This window comes from Bos indicus x Bos taurus, chromosome 15 (genome assembly GCF_003369695.1).
Source record: "Bos indicus x Bos taurus breed Angus x Brahman F1 hybrid chromosome 15, Bos_hybrid_MaternalHap_v2.0, whole genome shotgun sequence".
Taxonomy (NCBI): domain Eukaryota; kingdom Metazoa; phylum Chordata; class Mammalia; order Artiodactyla; family Bovidae; genus Bos; species Bos indicus x Bos taurus.
The window spans coordinates 7,160,706-7,183,774 of NC_040090.1; the positions used below are offsets into that span (position 1 = coordinate 7,160,706).

Consider the following 23,069-nt stretch of genomic DNA (forward strand, 5'->3'; position numbering starts at 1 on the left):
ATATTTTTGGTCGCACCTTGCAGCTTGCGGGATTCCCTGACCAGGGATCAAACCCATGCTCCCTGCAGTGCAAACAGTGTCTCACCCACTGGACCTCCAGGGAATTTCCCTATTTAAGGAGGACTAGAAGTCCAGTGTGTAAAACAAACAGATAAAGTCAGGCTAGGGACCCGGCGCCTTCTACCCCTACTACTGGATGCTACAGGACTTCCACGGATCCTCTAAGACCCACTGATTAGTTGGCCACATCGCCAAACTGGGTGTACTGTAATACAGAAATACCAGCCAAATGCAAGGTTTATGGTGGTTTGCAAGGTTGTGCTTGTTTTTGTTTTTTAAATATTTTTTGTTTTATTTAAATTTTTATTCTTTCAATTTTTCACCCAGCACAGCCAAGGAACGTGGTACCCTGCGTTCACGTACGTTCACGTACCGTTAGAGGGGTTTACCACGGCAGAGATTCTCATGTGGAAGAACAGGAGCATTCCCTTTTTTCTCCCTGAGGGGTGCATTAGAATCTCATCCTGAGAGCTGGTGGGCATGTAGAGTTTAGAGAAGGCCCCCATGTGTGGTGACGTGCCCCTTCCCCCATCCTGGGCTTGAATTCCCTCCTATAGGTCAGACTATTATAAAAAATGCACAGGTAGATTTTGAAAAATCTTCCCTTTCTTCTAATCACCACCTGGCAATCCTTGTCTCCTCCTGAAGGTGTATGGGGCTTATTAACCTGTCTTCTGGCAAGACATGGGCCCAAATGCCACCTACTTAGAGCAGGAAACACTCTGTCCTCCCAATTCTTTATTCATTAGGTCTGCAAGTATTTTGAATTCCTACTGTGCTAGACGCTGAGGAATGTACTTACAAATGGGCTTCCCAGGTGGCGCTAGTGGTAAAGAACCCTCCTGCCAACACAGGTTAGACTTAAGATGTGGGTTTGCTCCCTGGGTCAGGAAGATCCCCTGGAGGAGGGCATAGCGACCCACTCCAGTATTCTTGCCTGGAGAATCCCAAGGACAGAGGAGCCTGGCAGGCTACAATCCACAGGGTCACAGAAAAGCTACTTAGCATGCACACATGCATGCATGTACTTATAAATACTTGGTCCCTGCCCCTTGGAGCTTACAGTGTAGTGGGAATCCAACTCTGGGAATGTGAATTAAAGGGGTATCAGCCTATTGCTGATCTGATCAGTCATCTAACCCTGGGCTGTTCCTCAAGGCGAGCAGATCTGAACGGCAGCAACATGGAGACGGTGATCGGGCGTGGGCTGAAGACCACTGATGGGCTGGCGGTGGACTGGGTGGCCCGGAATTTGTATTGGACAGATACGGGCCGAAATACCATCGAAGCATCAAGGCTGGACGGTTCCTGCCGCAAAGTGCTGATCAACAATAGCCTGGATGAGCCTCGGGCCATCGCTGTTTTCCCCAGGAAGGGGTAAGTTTTTGGCCAGCAGGAAAGAGACCCAGGGGAGAAGGGCCTGGGGAGGAGGCACTTGAATATGCCTCTTTCTTAATGGTATTCTCTCGACCTCTGGGTGCCATCTTCCCATGCCTTGCTGATGCCACCATCGTGTCCCAGGTACCTCTTCTGGACAGACTGGGGCCACATTGCCAAGATCGAACGGGCGAACTTGGATGGCTCTGAGCGGAAGGTCCTCATCAACACAGACCTGGGTTGGCCCAATGGACTTACCCTGGACTATGATACGCGCAGGTGGGGATCCTGTCCCAGACAGCATCCTGGAAATCGGGTGGGCAGAGGAGAGGAAGACTGAGATTGAAGTAGTGAAAAAAAAATGACCCGGAGAATGGGACTGACCCTCCTTGATGGGGGTGAAAGCTCCTTGGTGGGTAGGGAAGAGCAAGCAGCGAGAAGGAATGAGGTAACATATTCTTGGAACAGGAGTCGCTGAACCCAGCATTCGACCCTCAGGTGGGCTTTGTTTATCTGGTTTACATCGTGTTTTTATTTTTTAATTTATTTTGTTGTTGTTGTTCAGTTGCTGTCATGTCTGACTCTTTGCAGCCCCATGGACTGCAGCACGTCAGACTTCCCTGTCCTTCACTATCTCCCAGAGTTTACTCAAACCCGTGTCCATTGAGTCGATGATGCCATCCAACCGTCTCATCCTCTGTCATCTCCTTCTCCTGCCCTCAATCTTTTCCAGCAGCAGAGTCTTTTCCATTGATTCAACTGCTCTCATCAGGTGGCCAAAGTACTGGAGCTTCAGCATCAGTCCTTCCAATGAATATTCAGGACTGATTTCCTTTAGGATGGTTTGATCTCCTTGCAGTCCAAGGGGCTCTTAAGAGTCTTCTCCAACACCACAGTTCAAAATCATCAATTCTTTGGCACTCAGCTTTCTTTATAGTCCAACTCTCACATCCATACTTTACTGGAAAAACCATAGCTTTGACTAGATGGACCTTTTTCAGCCTAATGATGTCTCTGTAAGAGTCAAAGGGTGATCGAGTTGCTGAAGATGAGATGGGGTGCTGGCTCCCCTGAGGTCACTCAATTTCTACCCCTCTCCAGAACCGCCCTGGCCTCCCCACTTATGAGTCACCATCCCAATTCCACTCTTCAGCTTAGGGACTCCCAGTGACCCCCTCATCAGGTCACCACGACTGCTCACCGCACCTGCCAACTCAGCTCAGGAGGGGACAGCCAGCTCCCTGAGGGCAGGGCTGGGTCCCCCGCTCGTGTCTTCAGCAGCTACTGTTTCTCCTTCACAGGATCTACTGGGTGGATGCCCACCTGGATCGGATTGAGAGTGCTGATCTCAGCGGGAAGCTCCGACAGGTCCTGGTCAGCCACGTGTCTCACCCCTTTGCTCTCACGCAGGTACTGACTCGGAGAACGGGACTCACCCTCCTTGATGGGGCGTATTTCCTCGGGGCTCTGTGTCTGTTCCAGATGCTGCTGAACAGATGTGCTACGGAAGCCCATTTTAGGAGTGATTCTTGTACACAGAAGCCTTGCCGCCATGCGCCCTGCTGCTCCCGCTTGCCCACATTCTAGCATTCAGAGGGGCGGCTGTCCCACAGCTGCGTACGGAGTCAGCCGTGGGACTTGTGAAAATGCACATTCCTGGGCAGAGGATATAAAGAATCTGCCTCCTGAGGGTTGGGCTGGGAATATTCATTTTAACAAGTTCCCCAGTTGATCCCAGTGCTGTGGTCCCAGCAAGAAAACTCAGGCAGCTCACTTAACAGCCAGAAAGTGGAGTGGCTGAGAGCCAGCGTTTTGAGGCAATGAGCCAGTCAGTAATTACTGGGGGAGTGCCTCCAACGAGCCAGCTCTGTGGGTTCAAGTTCTGCCTGTGTCATGAAGTGACTGGGCAACTTGGACAAGACAGTGAACTCTCTACGCTTCACTTACCTGTAAAAGAAATGAGTTTAATAATAGTGTTCTCCTGAAGTCGTGTCTGACTCTTTGTGACCCCACAAACTTGTAGCCTGCAAGGCGCTCTGTCCATGGAATTCTTCAGGCAAGAATCCTGGAGTGGGTAGCCATTCCCTTCTCCAGGGGATCTTCTCAACCCAGGGAGGGAACCCGGGTCTCCCGCATTGCAGGCGGATTCTTTACTATCTGAGCCATCAGGGAAGCCCAAAATATACACAAAGCATTAACACGGTACCTGCCACTCAGTGTGTGTTATTTCTGATCATTTTAATTAGTATTGGCTGACATTATTTTTTAAGAGTTCTAACCTTGTAAAACAATTCAAGGAAGGAAAAAGGTATCTTTGTCCTTTTTTTGACAAAACATCCACTCTATCTATATTCTGCATTATATCCTACCAGCCAAAAGATTTTCTCTGACTTTACTTAATGATAGGCTTTCCCCCCTCATACTCCACATGTAAAACTACAGGATTATACTGAGTTTAGTTTTCTCGTCTACAAGTTTCCCTGGGGTTTCTGATGTATACCCTAGGGATGGGAGGGGAACCGCCTACACCGCCCTTCCTCCCCTGGTTGAGAATCTCAAGATCACTGAATTAGAGGGCAGCTGCCTGCAGAGGTAACCAGGGAACTTGGGCCAGGGCTGTGAGTGAAGGGCCTAGAACAGGGACCCAGAAGGACCCCCACCTCCACAATTTACTCCTATTTGCTAGGTACAGGAACTCAGTTATTCACTGAGCCACTGAGTTGACTGAGGACTACATGTTAATGCTGGAAACTGAGAGATGAATAAAGCACATTCTTGTCCTTGAAGGGCTTAATCTGGCAGGACCGATAGACATGTAAAAAATGACCACAGAATGTCAAAACTTGTGTGCAAAAGTGAGGACGCGGCTGAGAACAGCATGGACAGAAGGGTGAATTCTCTGTGGGTAAGAGATCTCCCTGCTACCCAGGGGGAGATCTCCTGGGTAAGGTCATATGTGGGGATGCATACAAGTTGATCCGGATATATGAAGAAGAGGGCACCTGGGCAGCAGGAATGAATGGGCTGAGGCACGGAAGCTGTGGTGGGGTCTGCCTATTAATAGTTACCCTTTTGGGGTCCCCTTGTTGAGTAGCAGGACAGGTGGATCTACTGGACAGACTGGCAGACCAAGTCCATTCAGCGTGTGGACAAGTACTCAGGCCGGAACAAGGAGACAGTGTTGGCGAACGTGGAGGGACTCATGGACATCATCGTGGTCTCCCCTCAGCGGCAGACAGGTGGGCTCCCGGTCCTGAGGCTGCTTCCATACCACTGGTGGGGTTCACTGGTCACCCCAAGGACTGTTAATAACCAAGACGATCAGAGCCACCGGAGAGCCACGTTCACATCTGAAGCTCTTAGTCCTTTTCGGCCCCCTGTTGTTATACCCCTCCTTCCTGCCCCACTGTCCCTGGGAGTCAGGGAGCCCTGAATCTCCTCCATTTGGAGAAGCGTCAAACTGGGAGACTTGATTCTGCCCCAGGCCAGATGTTCATTTGCTTTGCTCATAGGGACCAACGCTTGTGGCGTGAACAACGGCGGATGCACTCACCTCTGCTTTGCCAGAACCTCGGACTTTGTGTGTGCCTGTCCTGATGAGCCCGACGGCCGGCCCTGCTCCCTCGGTGAGTTGGACTGACGGGCCCCCCTGCAACAGCGGAGCCCTTGCAAGGGCAGGGGATCAGCAGCTTTTTCCATCTGGGTGAGACTGTCCCTCAGGGGATCTTACAGCAGAGTGACTAGGAGCTTTGAGCTTGAGGTTTGGAACGGCACAGAGCGGGTTCGTCTGGCTCTGGCACGTACGTGCGTGTGCATGTGCGTGGCTGTGCTGGGGCTTCCTTTGTCACGTGGGGACTTCTCTAGTTGCGGCGCGCTGGCTTCTTGTTGTGGCGCATGGGCTTTGGGCTCTGGAGCACGCGGCTTAGTAGTTTCCGTGCATGGGCTTTCTCTAGCTGGGGCGCGTGGGCTCAGTTGTCCTGCAGCACGTAGGATCTTAGTTCCCCAGCCAGGCATCCAGCCCACATCCCCTGCAATGGAAGGCAGGTTCTTAGCCACTGGACCACCGGGGAAGTCCCTGGCTTCTGGCATTTACTAGAATGGAAATCAGCTCTCTTGAGTCCCTGATCCCTGCTATAACCCGTGCATGACTCTCTTTCTTCCTGCCCTTTGTGGGCCAGCTAGCCCATCCCGAGCTGTTAATATTGGAAACCAAATCCTTTTTAGCAAGAAGGACATCTAACAGGCGTGTCTAGGATGAGGGCAGCTAAAAGATGGCTCCGTCAGGTTCTCCAGATGCTACTCTTGGGCCGCAGGTAGATATTTGGGGCTCCAGTGGTCCAGTCCAGCCCTTGTTTTCTCTCCAGTACCTGGCCTGGTGCCCCCAGCTCCCAGGGCTACCAGTATGAGTGACAGGAGCCCCGTGCTACCCAACACATTACCGACTACCCTGCGTTCTTCTACCACCCGGACCCGTACATCTCTGGAGGAGGTGGAAGGGAGGTAAGTGCATTTAGTATGGGCCTGAGGGCTCTTTGATCCAAATCTCATCCCCTGCCAGAGACCACCATAGTCCCAGCTTGATAATTCTGGCAGATGGGAAATGGATTACATCATTATCCACTAGTCCCTGCTGTTTGGAACTGGAGATGATATTTAGTCTTGTAGATTGTTGCAAGTGTATTTTTTTTTTTATAGCTCTGGAAGCAAGAAGCTTCAAGAGCAGCTTTAGAGAGAAATCATTCAGGAAGAGTTTCCACCTGGCATTCCTCCTTCTTCCTTTCTTTCTGTGATTTCTGCTCTGGCAGAACAGGTTTAGCACATGGTCTTCTCCTACATTTTACTTAGAAGCCACCAAGTCATAGTGGTCTCTGGGCTGGGGCTTTTTAATTTGAGACATTCCCAGGTATATGATGGCCTTAGCTTATAATGACCTGTAACACTACAACAGGCAGGCATGTGCACACACGTGCGCACACACACTCTCCACTATTAAATAAACAAGCATAGCCATGAACAGTTCTCAAATTAAGCATAAAATACTGTATTTCGTTAAGCTGAAAGTGCTGTCAATTTAAAATGCATCCTGATTTGAGAGATTAAACTGAAAAAAATTACCAATGGCAATTGTGGTATGCCATTAATTGTAAGACATAGCCCTATTTCAGAGATGTAAGAATATAGAAAAAAATGCTTATCTTAAAGTTGATGAAATATGTTATATTCAACTTAGAGAAAGTCTAATAAATATGTTTTTTTATTTATGCTTGGCAAAAAAAATAATCTGGAAATACAGATAGGAGTAAAGAAGAAGTACCCATATACCCATATATAATTACCTTTAGTGTTTTTTTTTTGTTATATATATATATTGCAAAATGGTTACCACAATAAGTCTATTTAGTTAACATCCATTACCACGCATATCCAGTTTTTTTCCTTATAATGAGAACTTTTAAAATCTACTCTTTCAGCAATCCTACTACTAGGCATATACCCTGAGGAAACCAAAATTGAAAAAGTCACATGTACCCCAATGGCTGCTGCTGCTGCTGCTGCTAAGTCACTTCAGTCGTGTCCGACTCTGTGTGACCCCATAGCACTATTTACAATAGCTGGGAAATGGAAGCAAGCTAGATGTCCATCTACAAATGAATGGATAAAGAAGCTGTGGTACATACATACAATGGAATATTACTCAGCCATAAAAAAGAATGCATTTGAGTCAGTTCTAATGAGGTGGGTGAGCCTGTAGAGCCTATTATACAGAGTGAAATAAGTCAGGAAGAGGAAAACAAATGTCATCTATCAGTGCATATATACGGAATGTAGGAAGATGGTACTAATGAGCCTACGTGCAGGGCAGCAGTGGAGATGCAGAGAACAGACCAACGGGCACGGGGTGGGGTAGGGGAGAAAGGAGAGGGTGGGGCATATGGAGAGAGTAACATGGGAACATACACACTCCCATGTGTAAAACAGATAGCCACTGAGAATCTGCTGTATGACTCAGGGCACTCATCCAGGGCTCTGTAAGAACCTAGCGGGGCGGGGTGGGAGGGCCGTGGGAGGGAGGCTCAGGAGGGAGGGGACAGAGGCATTCCTATGGCTGACTCCGGTGTTTGGCAGAAACCAGCACAATACTGTAAAGCAATTGTCCATCAATTAAAAATATGTAAATTTAATTAAAAAAATTTTTTTTAACTACTCTCTTAGCAACTTTCAAATGTACAGTATTGTTAACTGTAGTCACTATGAAACTCAATGAAACTAAGCCATGCCCATGGGGCAACCCAAGATGGGCGGGTCATGGTGGAGAGATCTGACAGAATGTGGTCCACTGGAGAAGGGAATGGCAAACCACTTCAGTATTCTTGCCTTGAGAACCCCATGAACAGTATGAAAAGGCAAAATGATAGGATACTGAAAGAGGAACTCCCCAGGTCAGTAGGTGCCCAATATGCTATGAGATGGCTGGATGGCATCACTGACTCAATGGACATGAGTCTTGGTGAACTCCGGGAGTTGGTGATGGACAGGGAGGCCTGGTGTGCTGCGATTCATGGGGTCGCAAAGAGTCGGACATGACTGAGTGACTGATCTGATCTGATCTGATGATGTACATTCCGCTCCCGGGACATATAACTGGAAATCTGTGCCTTTTGACCATCTTCACTTGTTTTGTCTACCCCAAGCCCCCCATCGCTGGCAACTACCAATCTGTATGATATTAATTATATCTATTAATTTTTTTTCAGAGTCCACGTATAAGTGATATCTCTGTCTGACTTATTTCACTTAGCATAATGCCCTTAAGGTCCATCCATGTTATTGCAAATGGCAGAATGTCCCCCGCCCTTTTTTAATGGCTGAATAATGTTCCATTGTATCCCTATACAAACATTTTCTTTATCCATTCATCCACTGATGGTCACTTTGGTGGTTTCCATGTCTTGGCTATTATAAATAACGCTACATTGAATGTGGGGTGCAGATACCTTTTTGAGATATTGATTTCATGTTCTATTTTTACTATTTTGATGTCTATCTTCCCAGGCATTTTTCTATTAGATCATTTTCACTGTCATATTATTTTTAATATCAATTGTAGCTTAAAAGGTAATTAATACTTGAATTGTGAAAACAGAAACATAGTAATAAGCCCTAGTGAGAACTCTAGACTCTTGTCCCTGAAATTACATCAAATTTATTCTATGTGCCCCATTTTCTCTTTTTTAAATTTACTTTTAATTGGAGGATAATTGCTTTGAACATTGTGTTGGCCTGTTTTCTCTTGTTAGGAGAGTTTATATAGAAATATTATATGATATAAACACGGACCTTTCTCACTAACTTTTAAGCACTAAAAATCATTTGGGTTTATTCAGAGAACTTTTGAAAAAATATACTCAGATATTTTTTTCCTCTCAGAGTTCTGTTTGAAGACTCAGTACGCCTTGGTTTCAGATGCTTTTGCAGGCAGCTTTTCTTTAACCTTTTAAGTGTCAGTCCCTCAGTCATGTCTGATTCTTTGTGACCCCATGGTCTGTAGCCTGCTGGGCTCCCCCGTCCATGGAATTTTCCAGGCAAGAATACTGGTGTGGGTTGCCGTTTCCCTCTCCGGGGGCTCTAACCTTTTAGGACATACCTTTAATTGCCAGCTCAGAACGAGCATTTCAAGTTAGTTATCTAAGCCCTCTCTCTGGATGTCTTGCATATTCCCATGTGAAAGAATGAAGGAGAGAAAAACAATATATATATTTTTTCAGGTCTTTCTAGACTTTGTGATAATCTTTACCCAATGAGAGGTCTGCTTGACTGGTAGCTTCTTCCCACTCATCCTGGTAGTTTAATAAAGCCTACCATTGGATGTCTTTAGTATTCTTTCAGCAGGCTTTCAGTTCACTCCCAGACCTGCTTCTTCTTTTTAAAGACTCCTATTTAAAGAGTACATATTTTGGGAATTCCCTGGCAGTCCAGTGTTGTGACTGTTTCACTGCCATGTGCATGCTAAGTCGATTCAGTCGTGTCAGACTCTGTGCAACTCCATGGACTGCAGCCCGCCAGGCTCCTCTGCCCATGGGATTTTCCAGGCAAGAACATGGAGCGGGTTGCATTTACTTCTCCAGGGGATCTTGTCGACCTAGGGGTTGAACCCGGGTCTCACATCTACCTGCACTGGCAGGCAGACTCTTTACCACTAGTGCCACCTGGGAAGCCCCTTCACTGCCAAGGGCCTGGGTTTAATCCCTGGTTGGGGATTCTGGGATCCTACAAACCTTGTGGCCAAAAAACAACAAAAGAGTACATATTTTAAAACATTTAAACATGATATAGCATCTTTAAAATTTTTTTAAATTATTTATTGACCATGTTGGGTCTCCGTTGCTGCGTGGGCTTTTCTCTAGTTGTGAGTGGGGGCCACTCTCCAGTTGAGGTGCGTGGGCTTCTCAATACGGTAGCTTTTGTTGCAGAGCATGGGCTCTGCCACATGTGAAATCCTCCCGGACAAGGGATCAAACCCGTGTCTCCTGCATTGGCAGGCGGATTCTTTACCACTGAGCTACCAGGGAAGCCCAGGGTTTTTTTTTTTTAAACTTTTTCTTTTGTATTGGAGTATGCCATCACCGATTCAATGGACACGAGTTTGAGCAAGCTCAGGGAGATGGTGAAGGACAGGGAAGCCTGGTGTGCTGCAGTCCATGGAGTAGCACACAGTTGAGCAACCACAACAAATAGCTGACGAACGATGCTGTGACAGTTTCAGGCGCACAGCAAAGGGGCTCGGCCACACGTGTACGTGTATCCATTCTCCCCCAAATGCTCCTCCCATCCAGGCTGCCGCATAACACTGAGCAGAGTTCCATGTAGCATCTTGAAGACTCACACTGATTGCTCTGTATTTCCCGGTCCCGCCCTCTCCTTGCTTCTAACCTCTCCTGTCTGGTACAGTCTCCTATCTGAAGGCCCTGATCCCAGGCCTTTTGCCCAGTCCTCCCAGGACTTTCCCCTTTTCCCGGAGGAAGGCAAGATCTTTGTTGAATACGAGTAGCTTTCACATTCGGTTCTCTCTGCCCCACAAGCTTTTGCCCAGTCCTCCCAGGACTTTCCCCTTTTCCTGGAGGAAGGCAAGATCTTTGTTGAATACGGGTAGCTTTCACATTCGGTTCTCTCTGCCCCACAGGTGCTCTGAAAAGGATGCCCGGCTGGGCCTCTGTGCGCATTCCAATGAGGCCGTGCCTGCTGCTCCAGGTAAGCCCCCAGTGTCCATCTGCTTTGAAAAACAAGAGGTAAGAAACTGAAGTCTCCAGTGAGATCTTGAGGAACCTTCACAGGGACTCTGGGGTTGATGAACCCTTTCCTTAGACTAAATTCATAGAAAGAACAACCATAAATCGCTGCCACTTCTGGAGTGCTTTCTGTATGCCAGGCATCTATTTATTAAGCCATATTTGTGTGTGCCTGGGCTTCCCCGGTGGCTCAGTGGTAAAGAACCCGCCTGATGATGCAGAAGCTGCAAGTTTGACCCCTGGGTCAGGAAGACCCCCTGAAGAAGGAAATGGCAACCCACTCCAGTATGCTTGCCTGGGAAATCCCAGACAGAGGAGCCTGGTGGGCTATAGTCCATGGGGTTGCAAAGAGTTGGACATGACTTAGTGACTAAACGACAAATGTGTTCACACGTGTGTACGTATGTATTTGTATATACACACTCACTTTCAATCTCCAGATGTAATACATTTATTATTTGATATTATATATTTATTATTAAATATAAATAATAAAAGAGGAATTTATTATTTACATTTAACTGATGAGAAAACTTGGGCTTAGAAGTTAAGCATCTTGCCTTAAGTCACACAGCTAGTAAGTGGTAGAACTGGGGTTAGAGATGCTGACAGAGTGATAGGTTTCTTCTCAGCCCCCTCTGCCCACCCCCTGCTGCCTCTTCCCTGAGAAGGAGGCCTGTAATTGTCCTCAGATGGTGTGGGAGGCAAAAAGGAGCCTTCCATCCTCCCCGCCCCACGCCAGCTAGAAGACCATCCGTGGTCCCCGCCTAGCGTCCCTCTGCTCTTCCCAGGGGAAGGACTTCACGCCAGCTACATCATCGGTGGACTCCTCAGCGTTCTGCTGATTCTGGTGGTGATCGCGGCTTTGATGCTGTACAGGTAACCTCAGCCCCACTGCAGGGGCCACATGTTCGCTGAGGGGCCCTGCTAGCATGTTTGGGACCCCCTTGAAGCTGACCGCTCACTGATTCAGCTGCTGACCAACCTCATTTCACAGCTGGGTCCCTGGGCAGAGCAGCAGAAGGGAAGGGCAGACGCCTGAATGTGTACCCTTCTTCCCCAGGCACATCACAGGTCATTTCCTCATTTCATGACCCCAGCAACCCTGGGGATTTTCCTTGTGGGCTAGGGTCCTGAGGACACAGGGGATGTCGCCCAAGGTCACACAGTAAGAGGCAAAGCTGGCACTGATCTAGCAGCTTTGCTTTTTTGCCACCATCCCACACTGCCTCAAACCACTGAAGCTGGAAGTGATTTTCTCTTCACGCAAACACAACCCTTTATGACGATGTTGGGTGATGTGTCATTGCTCGGTAGGAATCATCCTGGGAATCCTAAATTTCAAGTTAGAATATTTTTTTATCACTCTCTCTATATATATTTTCCCCTGAATGCTTTAAATGCAACTCACAGCAAAAATGTCCTTCTGCTAATAACAACAGCTACAACAGTAATGGGCTTCCCTTATGGCTCAGTCGGTAAAGAATCTGCCTGCAGTGCAGGAGACCCGGGTTTGAGTCCTGGGTTGGGAATATTCCCCTGGGGAAGGAAATGGCAATCCATTCCAGTATATTTGCCTGGAGAATCCCATGGATAGAGGAGCCTGGCAGGCTACAGTCCACAGGGTCGCAAGAGTCGGACACGACTTAGCAGCTAAACCACCACCACCATGACAGTAATAATAGTAACAGCTACCATTTAATGAATATGTCTCAATGCCACAACCACCTTATAATACAGGTATTATCGTTCCTCACTTTACGGATGAGGATCTAAGGTTCAGAAAGTTTAGATTATGTCCAGCAACATCCCTAAAAGCTAATAAGTACCAGAAGTGGCATTGAAACATAGGTCCGTCTCGACACTAAAACTGGTGTATTCATTTTCTATTGCTGTACAACATAAACCCCAAACTTAGCAACTTAAAGTGACAACGACTGATTACCTCACAGTTTCTGTGGGTCAGAAATCTGGGTGTCGCTTAGCTGGTGCCTCTGCCTCAGGCTGTCTTACGAGGCAGCAATCCAGGTGTCAGCCAGGGTTCCAGTCTTATCTTGAGACTTGACTGGAAGAGGAAGGGCAAGCCCCTTCTAAGCCCAGGATTCAGTTTCTCGCAGGCTATGGGCTGGAGGCCTCCCTTGTCAGTTCCTTGCATTGTGGACCTTTCCATAGAACAACTTCCAACATGGCAGCTTGCATCCCTCAGAACAAAAGCAGGAGAGAGACAGAGAGGGAGGGCAAGCCAAGAGGGAAGCCAGTTTCCTTGTCAGGAGTTTCCTTGTAACCAAATCTAGTATCCCACACTCTTCTATGTTCTGTTCCACAGAAGCAAGTCAGCAGGCCCAGCCCACATTCACGGGGCAGGGATTCAGAAGGTGTGAGAACCAGGAGATGGGGCCCACTGCGAGGCTGCCTGCCGCATGTGGGTTACAGCTTTCCCAGATATCCTCCCCATACAGATCTGAACTAATTTCTCATCCCCGTTTCTTCCAAAGACACAAAAAGTCCAAGTTAACTGATCCTGGAATGGGGAACCTGACCTACAGCAACCCCTCCTACCGAACTTCCACTCAGGAAGTGAAGATCGAAGCGACCCCCAAACCGGCCATGTACAATCAACTGTGCTATAAGAAAGAGGTGAGCGTGAAGACTTGCATCTGAGAGTTTGTTTCTGGGGCGGGCGGGGGATCACGCTCCAGTCACCTGAGCAGGGAGGCCGCAGGGAGGGGTGTGATGTGGTCCTGCCATCTTGGGAGCAACAGTGAAAAGAAGACTGGAATGTGATTTGGGTTTCTGGAGCGGTTGGCAGCTTGCGAGGGACCAGCTTGAGGGGCCCTGGTGAGAGCAAGGTTAGAAAGCAGATCCCAGGGATGTCCCTGGTGTGGTTGGGACCTCACCTTCTGACACAGAGGGTGTGGGTTCGATCCCTGGGCAGGAAGCTAAGATCCCACATGCTTTGGGGTCGAAAACCTAAAACATAAAAACAGAAGCAATACTGTAACAAATTCAATTTAAAAAATAAAAACTTAAAAAAAAAAGCAAGCAAGCAGATCCCAGGAGGTTTAGGTCTGAAGGCATGTGGGTGTGTACCTCCCTGCCTGAACATGTTTTCCCAGGCTCAGATGTTCCTTCTCTTCTAGAGTTGTCATTCCCCAGCAGTGAGGCTGTGCTCCTTTAAAATGACCCCAAACTCCTAGAACTCCTGGACTCCCGCTTTCTAACCCCTGATCCAAGCTGTTGGCACCCAAGCTGTAGTTGGGAATGGCTGGTTTTTTGCTATTCTTCCTTTTATCACAGAATCCAAAGGAATTTCTCTACAATTCTGAAAGTTTATGTGATTTGTTCTTTTAACCCCTTTGTTGTGAAAAATTATTTGCTGAATGTTTAGGCATGAAAAATAGTCCCATTTCAATGAGGGCATATAACCTAGGACTTTGATTTTCCTAGTCTAATATGACTCTTGTTTTTTTTCCTAAAATTCTGCAACCCTTCATTAGAAATTATCCTGAATGGGACCATATGACATTCTCTTGGCCTGTCTAGCACAGTCAGAACCAGCCTTCACACTGACAGGGCTCCTCTGCATAACTAATACGCTCTACATAATAATCATGTGATTTCAGGATCCACGAATTCCCCTATTAAAAAAACCTTCTGCTACAAGCCAAAACCGAACCTATAGGGATAGCTTGCAGATTCAGGGATGACAGACTCCTTCTCTGTTAATATCTTTTGAGAGAAAGACTCCTGAAGCTGCTTGGGTTCCTGGCTTGTCTGATGCCCCAGAAAGGAAGCCCAGTGAGGGCCCTCGGTTAGACACTAAAATCATGTGGCTCTCTCTCCTGTTGTATGCTTTCTCCTCAGCAGCTCTCTCACCCCTCTGATAGCCTTTCACCCTTTCTCTTCTGATTTCCTCTCCATTTCAGGTACCTGTTGCTGTGTGTTTGTAGAGGGAGTGGTATCCCCCATTGCTAGTGCCATGCCACCCACCTCTTCCTGACTTACCCCCCGTATCTCTGTGATGAAGACGCTGAATGGGCTGCATCTTATCTGACACTAATTCGGCGTGGAGCGTGTGCTTGGTGACTGGGCATGTGTGTGCGTGCCTGTGGGCTTGTGTGCTGTGTCTCTCTCTGCTTGATCGAGGGAGCTGTTACTCCCAGAGTGTAGGGAGGACCATATTTTATGTTGTGTAAGCATCAAAGCATCCTGCTTATTGTAGGGGCTCAATAAATATCTGTGGAATTGAATTGTTACTAAAATAAAGAAGCAGTTGCAGGGCTCTTGGCAGGAACACTATCCCAGGGACAGAAGCCAAGCCATGGCCCATTTTTCTCTTGGCAGTGGCGGCATGTTGGTTGGTATCCCCCAGAAACCAGGAGTAAGGCTATCCTTTGAGGAATCCAAAAAGGGAGAAGCCTGAGCAGAACTTAAGGCTTCCTTGGAAGGATCCCTGGTTGCTTGAGAATGGCCCCAGGGCTCATGGGAGCAGAGTCAGAATAACCTCACACAAAAGCTTGTAGGTTACAGGTCCCCAGTGGATTGACACTTAGAACCCAAATGAGAAGGTTTTCTAGAGTCTTTCTGCCTTACCTTCTGAAATTTTCTTAAGAATATTAGAAAGGAGAGAATTAAGACTAAAGTAGAACATGGAGCTATGTTCAATATCTTGTAATAAACTATAGTGGAAAAGAATCTGAAAAAGAATTTTAACTGAATCACTTTGCTGTACACCAGAAACTAACACAAAATTGTAAATCAACTCTACTTTAAAAACAAGAAAAAGAATAAATCCAATATTGTAAATTAGCCTCTAATTAAAATAAGTAAATTTAATTAAAAATGTATAAAAAATAATAAAAACAAGAAAAAGAATAAAATAGCACAAAAGTGGTTTAAAATCTTGGATAAGTGAACATTTAACTGCTTCCCTCAATTGCTTCTGACCAGTATCTTAGCATGCTGTCCCATTAATAAACCACATGAGCGATGTGGCAATAGCTAACACGACTTAGTGCATGTTCATGTGTTAGATTTTATGTGTTAGGTCCCTACTAATTGCATTTCATGGATCACCTCTTTTGACGCTCACAGCCATAGGTTATGAGGTATGGGTACTGTTGCTCTAAAGAGGTGAGCCTGAGTTTGAGAGATGTTCAGTGATTCGCTCCAGGTGACGCAGCCAGTGCGTGGCTCACGCAAGGCCGGGAAGCCACGGTTCTCCCGCCTCCCAGTATGATAAATGGTAATGATCATCAAAGCTGCTCCTTTCCTTTTAGGCTCAGCCTTATACATTGGCTCTGACTAAACTTCCCCGTTTGTCTGTGAGATCTTTGCACAGATCTTTGCACTCTTCACACCCACTCCTACTCCATCTACCCACTTCAGAGAGAGCTGATCAACTGACCCTGTCTCTCTGCTCTCCACCCCAGGGTGGACCTGACCATAACTACACCAAGGAGAAGGTCAAGATTGTCGAGGGCATCTGCCTCCTGTCTGGTGACGATGCCGAGTGGGATGACCTCAAGCAACTGCGCAGCTCCCGGGGGGGCCTTCTTCGGGATCACGTGTGCATGAAGACAGACACCGTGTCCATCCAGGCCAGCTCTGGCTCCCTGGACGACATGGAGACGGAGCAGCTGTTGCAGGAAGAGCAGTCCGAGTGCAGCAGCGTCCATACCGCAGCCACTCCCGAAAGACGGGGCTCCCTGCCGGACACAGGCTGGAGACACGAACGCAAGCTCTCCTCGGAGAGCCAGGTCTAAACGCCCGCATTCCCCTCCCTGCCTCTTCCTTCTCCTTGGTGGACTCCCGGTCCTCGTGCTCGCTTACACGGCAGGCCCCTTTTCTCTGTGCTGGCCCTGCTCCTCCTCCTCCCACCCCGTTAACTGCTCCCCGAGCCCTCTGCGCGAGCTGTTTCCACCCGAGTTCGTACCTACCTGTGCACCAGAAATGATGGGGCGTCCTCAGAATTTAGACCTGGACTGTACCATGAACCTCACCTCTTGCACTCCATCCTGATCGCCCCCAATCCCACCCCGCCGCCCCGAAACCAGGCCTGGTAACGATTCCTCGTCATTACAGGGCTCCACCTCCCTCCCCTGGTACCCTCAGTGCCTGCCCCGCCAGAGCTGATGACCCAAGACAGCACTCCCCTCATCAGAGCTGGCCTGACCGCTTCTCTGGAGAACTTGCTGACTGGGGGCTGGAGCCTGGGGCTGGGGTCATGTACAGAGAGAGAGATGAAGGATAGAGGCTGAGAGGAGGAGGAGTCAGCCCAGCTGGCATGGGCATCTGGGGAACCTCCAGCCTCGAGGGCGCTGGCAACATGAATAAGATTTCAAGGGTGATTGGGCCGGGTGTCCTGTCCATTGCGGGCAGTGGATATGATTCATGCCCTGAGAGTTGTTTTTCCAGCTGCAGGCATTGAAAAGATCTATCTGGGTCTGGCTCAAGCTGTTCTTCCTCCTGCCAGAACGCCTGGAGCCTTTTCTACCTTCAGATGACTGGGGGTGGGGGTCCCTACCACAGGGCTGCTGGCTAATACGAATCCCCTCCTGCTGCCTCCAGGCTGTGAGCCGGTGGCTTGAGTAAGTGTGGCGGCCCTCAGCACAGGGTCTCTGCCATGTCTGAGAAGTGCTTCTTAGGCCAAACAGCACATCTCCTTAACTTTTAATGTCCTGCCACTCTCTTCCCTCCTCATTCTCTGGGATTCTGAGCACAGAGATCCTGGAGCAACTTCTCAAAGGAGAGCCGTAAAGTTCAACAAATGGCTGGGAAGAGTGATCAGGTCAGAGACTCGAGGCCCCCAGGGCCTAAAGTGAAGTGTCCATGAGGCTGAGCCTCCTGCGTTCTCTCAGGTGCTCAGGGATCTAAGCGAGTGGACAGAGAGCCTGCAGCTGGGGCTGGTGAAGTACCCACTCCGAGTCCTCCCAGCTAGGTGACTCCCATTCCATGCTGAAATGCCATCACTGGCTTCATGCTTATTCACAGAAAAGGCATGTGTGTCACACAAATGTTGGGGGAATTGAGACTTCTTATTGTCCTAAACTTCTACTTAGCTCTTCTGGGTTTGTTTGTTTTTCGGTGCCTAATGTGCTTATTCTGATCTAGCCTTGTGGGCACCTGTGGTGAAGAGGCCTAAATAAAGATGCGAAGTGTGTGTGTCTGTGGGGGGCAAGGAATAGAAAAGTAGAGAGAAACAATGAGGAGGCCCTTTCAGCCCAGGGCACACCCAGACTTCTTTGACCCAGGGATGAGAAGCCACAACAGGAGCTGAGGATGGATGGGGGTGCCTTGAGGGTAAGTTTCCAAATTTGAAGCATGTCCTGGGGTTCCTGGCATTGAGAAGTCAGCCGCCAAACATGTGAGTGAAAAGGGAAGACCAGAGCTAACCCTTTCCTGTCGGTTCTAAGATCGCTTGAGACAGGTGCCAGGCTGTTAGCCCTGCTCTCAGTAGCCAGCCTCAGGTCTGGACCCTCAAAGGACAGCCAGGCCAGGCCAAGCAGGATTTCCCAGAACACAAAACAGGAAAAGGTCGGTCCCCCTCCTGGGAGGAAAGGGGGGCATTTCACATTTGACGGGGCAGTAGAAGAAGGAGCACTTTGGGTCCTCGGGTTCGCGGCTTGGGGATGCGGAGAGAAAGTAGCCAAACGGTATCTTCTCATGTGGAAAGGGGGAAGGATCTTATTGCACTTGGGCTGTTCAGAATGTAGAAAGGACATATTTGAAGAAATATCTATTTGAGCACTGATTTACTATGTAAAAAGCAAAATCTCTCTGTCCTAAACTAATGGAAGTGATTCTCCCACGCTCACGTGTAATGGTTTTAACGTTACTCACTGGAGAGATTGGACTTTCTGGAGTTATTTAACCACTATGTTCAGTATTTTAGGACTTCATGATAATTTAATATAAATTTAGCTTTTCTTAATCACCTTGCCTGGCTTGGAGTCATGACTAGTAACTGCACCTGCTCTGTCTGAAACATGCGGTGGAGACCTGCTTTCAGACATCACCACTAAGCCCTTTGGGGGATATGAAGAGTGATAAAGGGTGGGAGGTTCCTGGCTGGAGCTTCAGCTCATCTTGAGAAGACAGGTTAAGACCAGAGTTCATTGGCTTCTGAAATCCTGATGTCCTCTAGAGCAGGGTGGCTGGTAGGTTTCATTCTGAGTGCCAACTCTGGTTGGTCATGGCTGCCCGAGGTTCTGTCCAGACACAGTGGAAAAAAGTGTCATGATGGTTAGTGGAGTCTTCTTTGGGCACCAAAAGGAAGCGTCATGGCATGTACGGCCATGACATACATTCTATTTCTGTTCTAGGTCTATGAGGACTTTGGTGTCACAGAACTTGACTTTGCCTTGCAGGGATGGTCACTGAAGACTGATGTCTTAAAAGAAAAGCACGGGGATGGGGACAAGAAGGGTTGATTCTGGTCCCAGGTCTACCACTAGCTCTGTTTGATCTTAGTTGTGTTTCACAGTTACTCTGAGAATGGGTCAAATGAACTACAATTCCTTTTGTTTTTAAGAACCTGTCTATTCATAGCCCATCCATTACATCTCAAGGCTAGAACAAGGCATTGGGGATCCCATTTCAGCCTCTGGACATAATACCTTTCAATGAAGATTGGGAATCATGCAAGTCTTAATGTCAGATACACAATTTGATGTCAGGGATCAACAGTTGATTTTCTAAGCCACAAACCATTTCTAGAATATTGTTCCCATTCATTCATTCATTCATTCATCTGCGAGGGGCTGGACACTGCCCAAGCGTTACCAAAAAAGACTATCACAGAGGTCAGAGTCCACCAACACCACCCCACCCCTCAAAGAAGAAAAAGGAAGCAAGAAGGACTGAATCTTTTTGTATATAAGTGATGAGATCTGAGTATAAACTGTCATGTGTATTTCTTCTAACTCTACTGAGGGATTGGTGTGCTAGAACAAAAACAAGTAGAATAGCTCAAGGACAACCATCCACCATTCTGTTTTGGACAGATAGGAAAGGAGGACATTTGAAGAAATGAAATCCAGTCTAATGCACAAGCCTATATACCTGTAGTAAGTGCCCCCTTCCAGAGCCTCAGAATTACAGGCCAAGGCTATGAACGGTGACCACTAGAGCCAGGAAGAACCTTTCAAATAGGGAGAAAAAAATGAATGCATTGAACACACACCATTTGCCTGGAAAACTGGAAGTGTTTCTGGAAGAAGAAAATTTGGTGGATGCATTTTGCTAACCTGTGATTGTCCTGCTGTCTCAGCAGGAGGTGGCAGAGGAGAACAGTGTTGGCCTGATGGCCCAGTTCTTGACAAGAATTTGATGAGTGGCAAGTGAGAATTCTGTAACAGCGTCAGGGACTAGCACCCTATTTTCATGTATGCTCACTCTTAGCTTCCTCATCAGTAAAATGAAAAGGTTGAACCAGGTGATTGCTGAGGTCCTTTCTGGCCCGAGACTTGTATTTATGTTCCTTCCAGGAAATCTTAGGGATGAAACAAGACTTGAGAATTCCTTGTCTGGTTTTCTGGATATAAAATTTAGAACTGCTAAGTAGGGAGATAATGAGTCAAATTCTAACAAACTGGACACATTTTTGCAAACTACTAATAGTTATGTTCAAAATACAGTCACTGCCTTTCTTTCTATATTATTTGAGCAAACTGTGCAACCTAAGATGAATCAGTTCAGTTCAGTTGCTCAGTCGTATCCGACTCTTTGTGACCCCATGAACCGCAGCACACCAGGCCTCCCTGTCCATCACCAACTCCTGGAATTTACCCAAACTCATGTCCATTGAGTCGGTGATGTCATCCAGCCATCTCATCCTCTGTCGTCCCCTTCTCCTCCTGCCCTCAATCTTTCCCAGCATCAGGGTCGTTTCAAATGAGTCAGCTCTTCGCATGAGGTGGCTAAAGTATTGGAGTTTCAGCTTCAACATCAGTCCTTCCAATGAACACCCAGGACTGATCTCCTTTAGGATGGACTGGTTGGATCTCCTTGCAGTTCAAGGGACTCTCAAGAGCCTTCTCCAACACCACAGTTGAAAAGCATCAATTCTTCAGTGCTCAGCTTTCTTTATAGTCCAACTCTCACATCCATACATGACTATTGGAAAAACTATAGCCTTGACTAGATGGACCTTTGTTGGCAAAGTAATGTCTCTGCTTTTGAATATGCTGTCTAGGTTGGTCATAACTTTCCTTCCAAGGAGTAAGCGTCTTTTAATTTCATGGCTGCAGTCACCATCTGCAGTGATTTTGGAGCCCCCCAAAATAAAGTCTGTCACTGTTTCCACTGTTTCCCCATCTATTTGCCATGAAGTGATGGGACCGGATACCATGATCTTCGTTTTCTGAATGTTGAGCTTTAAGCCAACTTTTTCACTCTCCTCTTCCACTTTCATCAAGAGGCTCTTTAGTTCTTCACTTTCTGCCATAAGGGTGGTGTCATCTGCATATCTAAGGTTATTGACATTTCTCCCGGCAATCTTGATTCCAGCTTGTGCTTCTTCCAGCCCAGCGTTTCTCATGATGTACTCTGCATATAAGTAAGCACGGTGACGATATACATCCTTGACATACTCCTTTTCCTATTTGGAACCAGTCTGTTGTTCCATGTCCAGTTTTAATTGTTGCTTCCTGAGCTGCATACAGGTTTCTCAAGAGGCAGGTCAGGTGGTCTGGTATTCCCATCTCTTTCAGAATTTTCCACAGTTTATTGTGATCCACACAGTCAAGGCTTTGGCAGAGTCAATAAAGCAGAATAAGATGAACAGATCTCTGTAAACCATAAAAGGTCTACAAGGCATGAACTGAAGCTTTCATCAAACCTAGGCCAGAAGAAAACAGTCAGTGGTGCCTAGGAGCCAGGAAAGAGCATCTACAAGAGCTGAGGGTATAGGAGGTTCTAAGCATAATGCACTGACATTCAAGGGTGCTGCTAAGTCACTTCAGTCGTGTCCAACTCTGTGCGACCCCATAGACGGCAGCACACCAGGCTCCCCCGTCCCTGGGATTCTCCAGGCAAGAACACTGGAGTGGGCTGCCATTTCCTCTCCAATGCATGAAAGTGAAAAGTGAAAGTGAACTCGCTCAGTCATGTCTGACTCTTAGCGACCCCCTGGACTGCAGCCTACTAGGCTCCTCCATCCATGGGATTTTCCAGGCAAGAGTACTGGAGTGGGGTGCCATTGCCTTCTCCAGACATTCAAGGGTACCTTTAGTCATTTCTACTAATGGATATAATGATAAAAGAAATGTGGTTGAACCCTTTTTGTGGCTAAGAAACAGTCCATATCTTTTCTTCATATTTGAAGATGACTCAACTGATCCAGCTAGTAGGATATGTGCTGGGGGATATTTCAGGCAGCCTTTGTTTTGAAATATTCCCTCACTCACCCACTTTTTTCCTCTCCAGATCATTCTCCCATTAACCAGGTGACAGAGGCTAAGTAGAGCTCTGCATAGGGGACAGAATTTTATTTCCTGTCAAGGCTCCACGTCACAACTTTAGACACCCTGATGTGATGTTAAAACAGATCCAGACAGCCTAATTAAGGGTCTGCATTTAAACCCAAGGCTGAAGTTAGCCCCAAGGCTATCCAATCTGCTTATTTCATTTTACAAGACACAAAGAGCCAAGAACTTTCACTTATCCTGCCCTTCTCAGTGGTTTTTCCTTCAGCCCTTAAAAGCCTGCTGACAGACTGCTAGAGAAGTCCATAATCTCTCCTTTCTGCATATTTCCTCTTTGGTGGAGCTGATGCTTCTGTGGTCAAAGTTCTTGGACAGCCTGCATTTTGGGGCCTAAGGAGAAATGAACTATAAGAGAAAAAAAAAAGCTGTTCATCCCTTCATTCAACCAGCACCTATTAAATGCAACCAAGTGCAAGTTGGGATAGGCTTTGCTGTCTTGGAGGCCAGTCAAGGCATTAAAACCCACAGCCATATAAGATCTGTGTTAATGTCGCCACTGCTGTCTCCAGGGAATAATGCAGGGAGTACCTGGACTGAGAGCTGAAGTTAATCACTGAAGCTGCTCCTTTTAGGCTGGATGGATCCATGTCCCATGGTAGGGATGTTTCCACCAAAATGGCTTGTGATTGTGATGGAATGAGCACTGTCCTAACCCTTGCAGACTTTCCAGAAATGCTCGGCACAATTACTCAGCAGCCACCATGTTTGGCATTTGTTTCCTGCTTCCGGTTGCAATAATACAGTCTTCACTTAGATATCTAATGTTCACAAGGGTTTCATTATTAACTTCCATGTGTAGAACTATTGAGAGATCCCAGGAATGAAGTAGGTGCACATAAGTCTAATAAATACATAAATA

At 47.3% G+C, this 23,069-nt stretch overlaps 1 protein-coding gene across 2 annotated transcripts in view; it reads left to right on the forward strand.

The window, feature by feature from the left end:
• The window catches only part of LRP4 (LDL receptor related protein 4), a 53,482-nt gene extending 34,822 nt beyond the window's left edge, over positions 1–18,660 (forward strand). Inside the window, exons 29-39 of one of the 2 annotated variants that reach the window (XM_027562460.1) lie at positions 1,219–1,437; positions 1,582–1,716; positions 2,739–2,847; positions 4,532–4,676; positions 4,950–5,063; positions 5,802–5,937; positions 10,619–10,686; positions 11,516–11,603; positions 13,220–13,361; positions 14,592–14,650; positions 16,157–16,226. In XM_027562460.1, coding sequence (XP_027418261.1) covers positions 1,219–1,437; positions 1,582–1,716; positions 2,739–2,847; positions 4,532–4,676; positions 4,950–5,063; positions 5,802–5,937; positions 10,619–10,686; positions 11,516–11,603; positions 13,220–13,361; positions 14,592–14,633 — 1,198 coding nt within the window. In that variant the 3' untranslated portion in view covers positions 14,634–14,650; positions 16,157–16,226. Of the gene's footprint in view, positions 1–1,218; positions 1,438–1,581; positions 1,717–2,738; positions 2,848–4,531; positions 4,677–4,949; positions 5,064–5,801; positions 5,938–10,618; positions 10,687–11,515; positions 11,604–13,219; positions 13,362–14,591; positions 14,651–16,156 lie in introns of both variants that reach the window. The other variant, XM_027562459.1, reaches the window with a different exon arrangement.
• Positions 18,661–23,069: the final 4,409 nt, after the last annotated feature.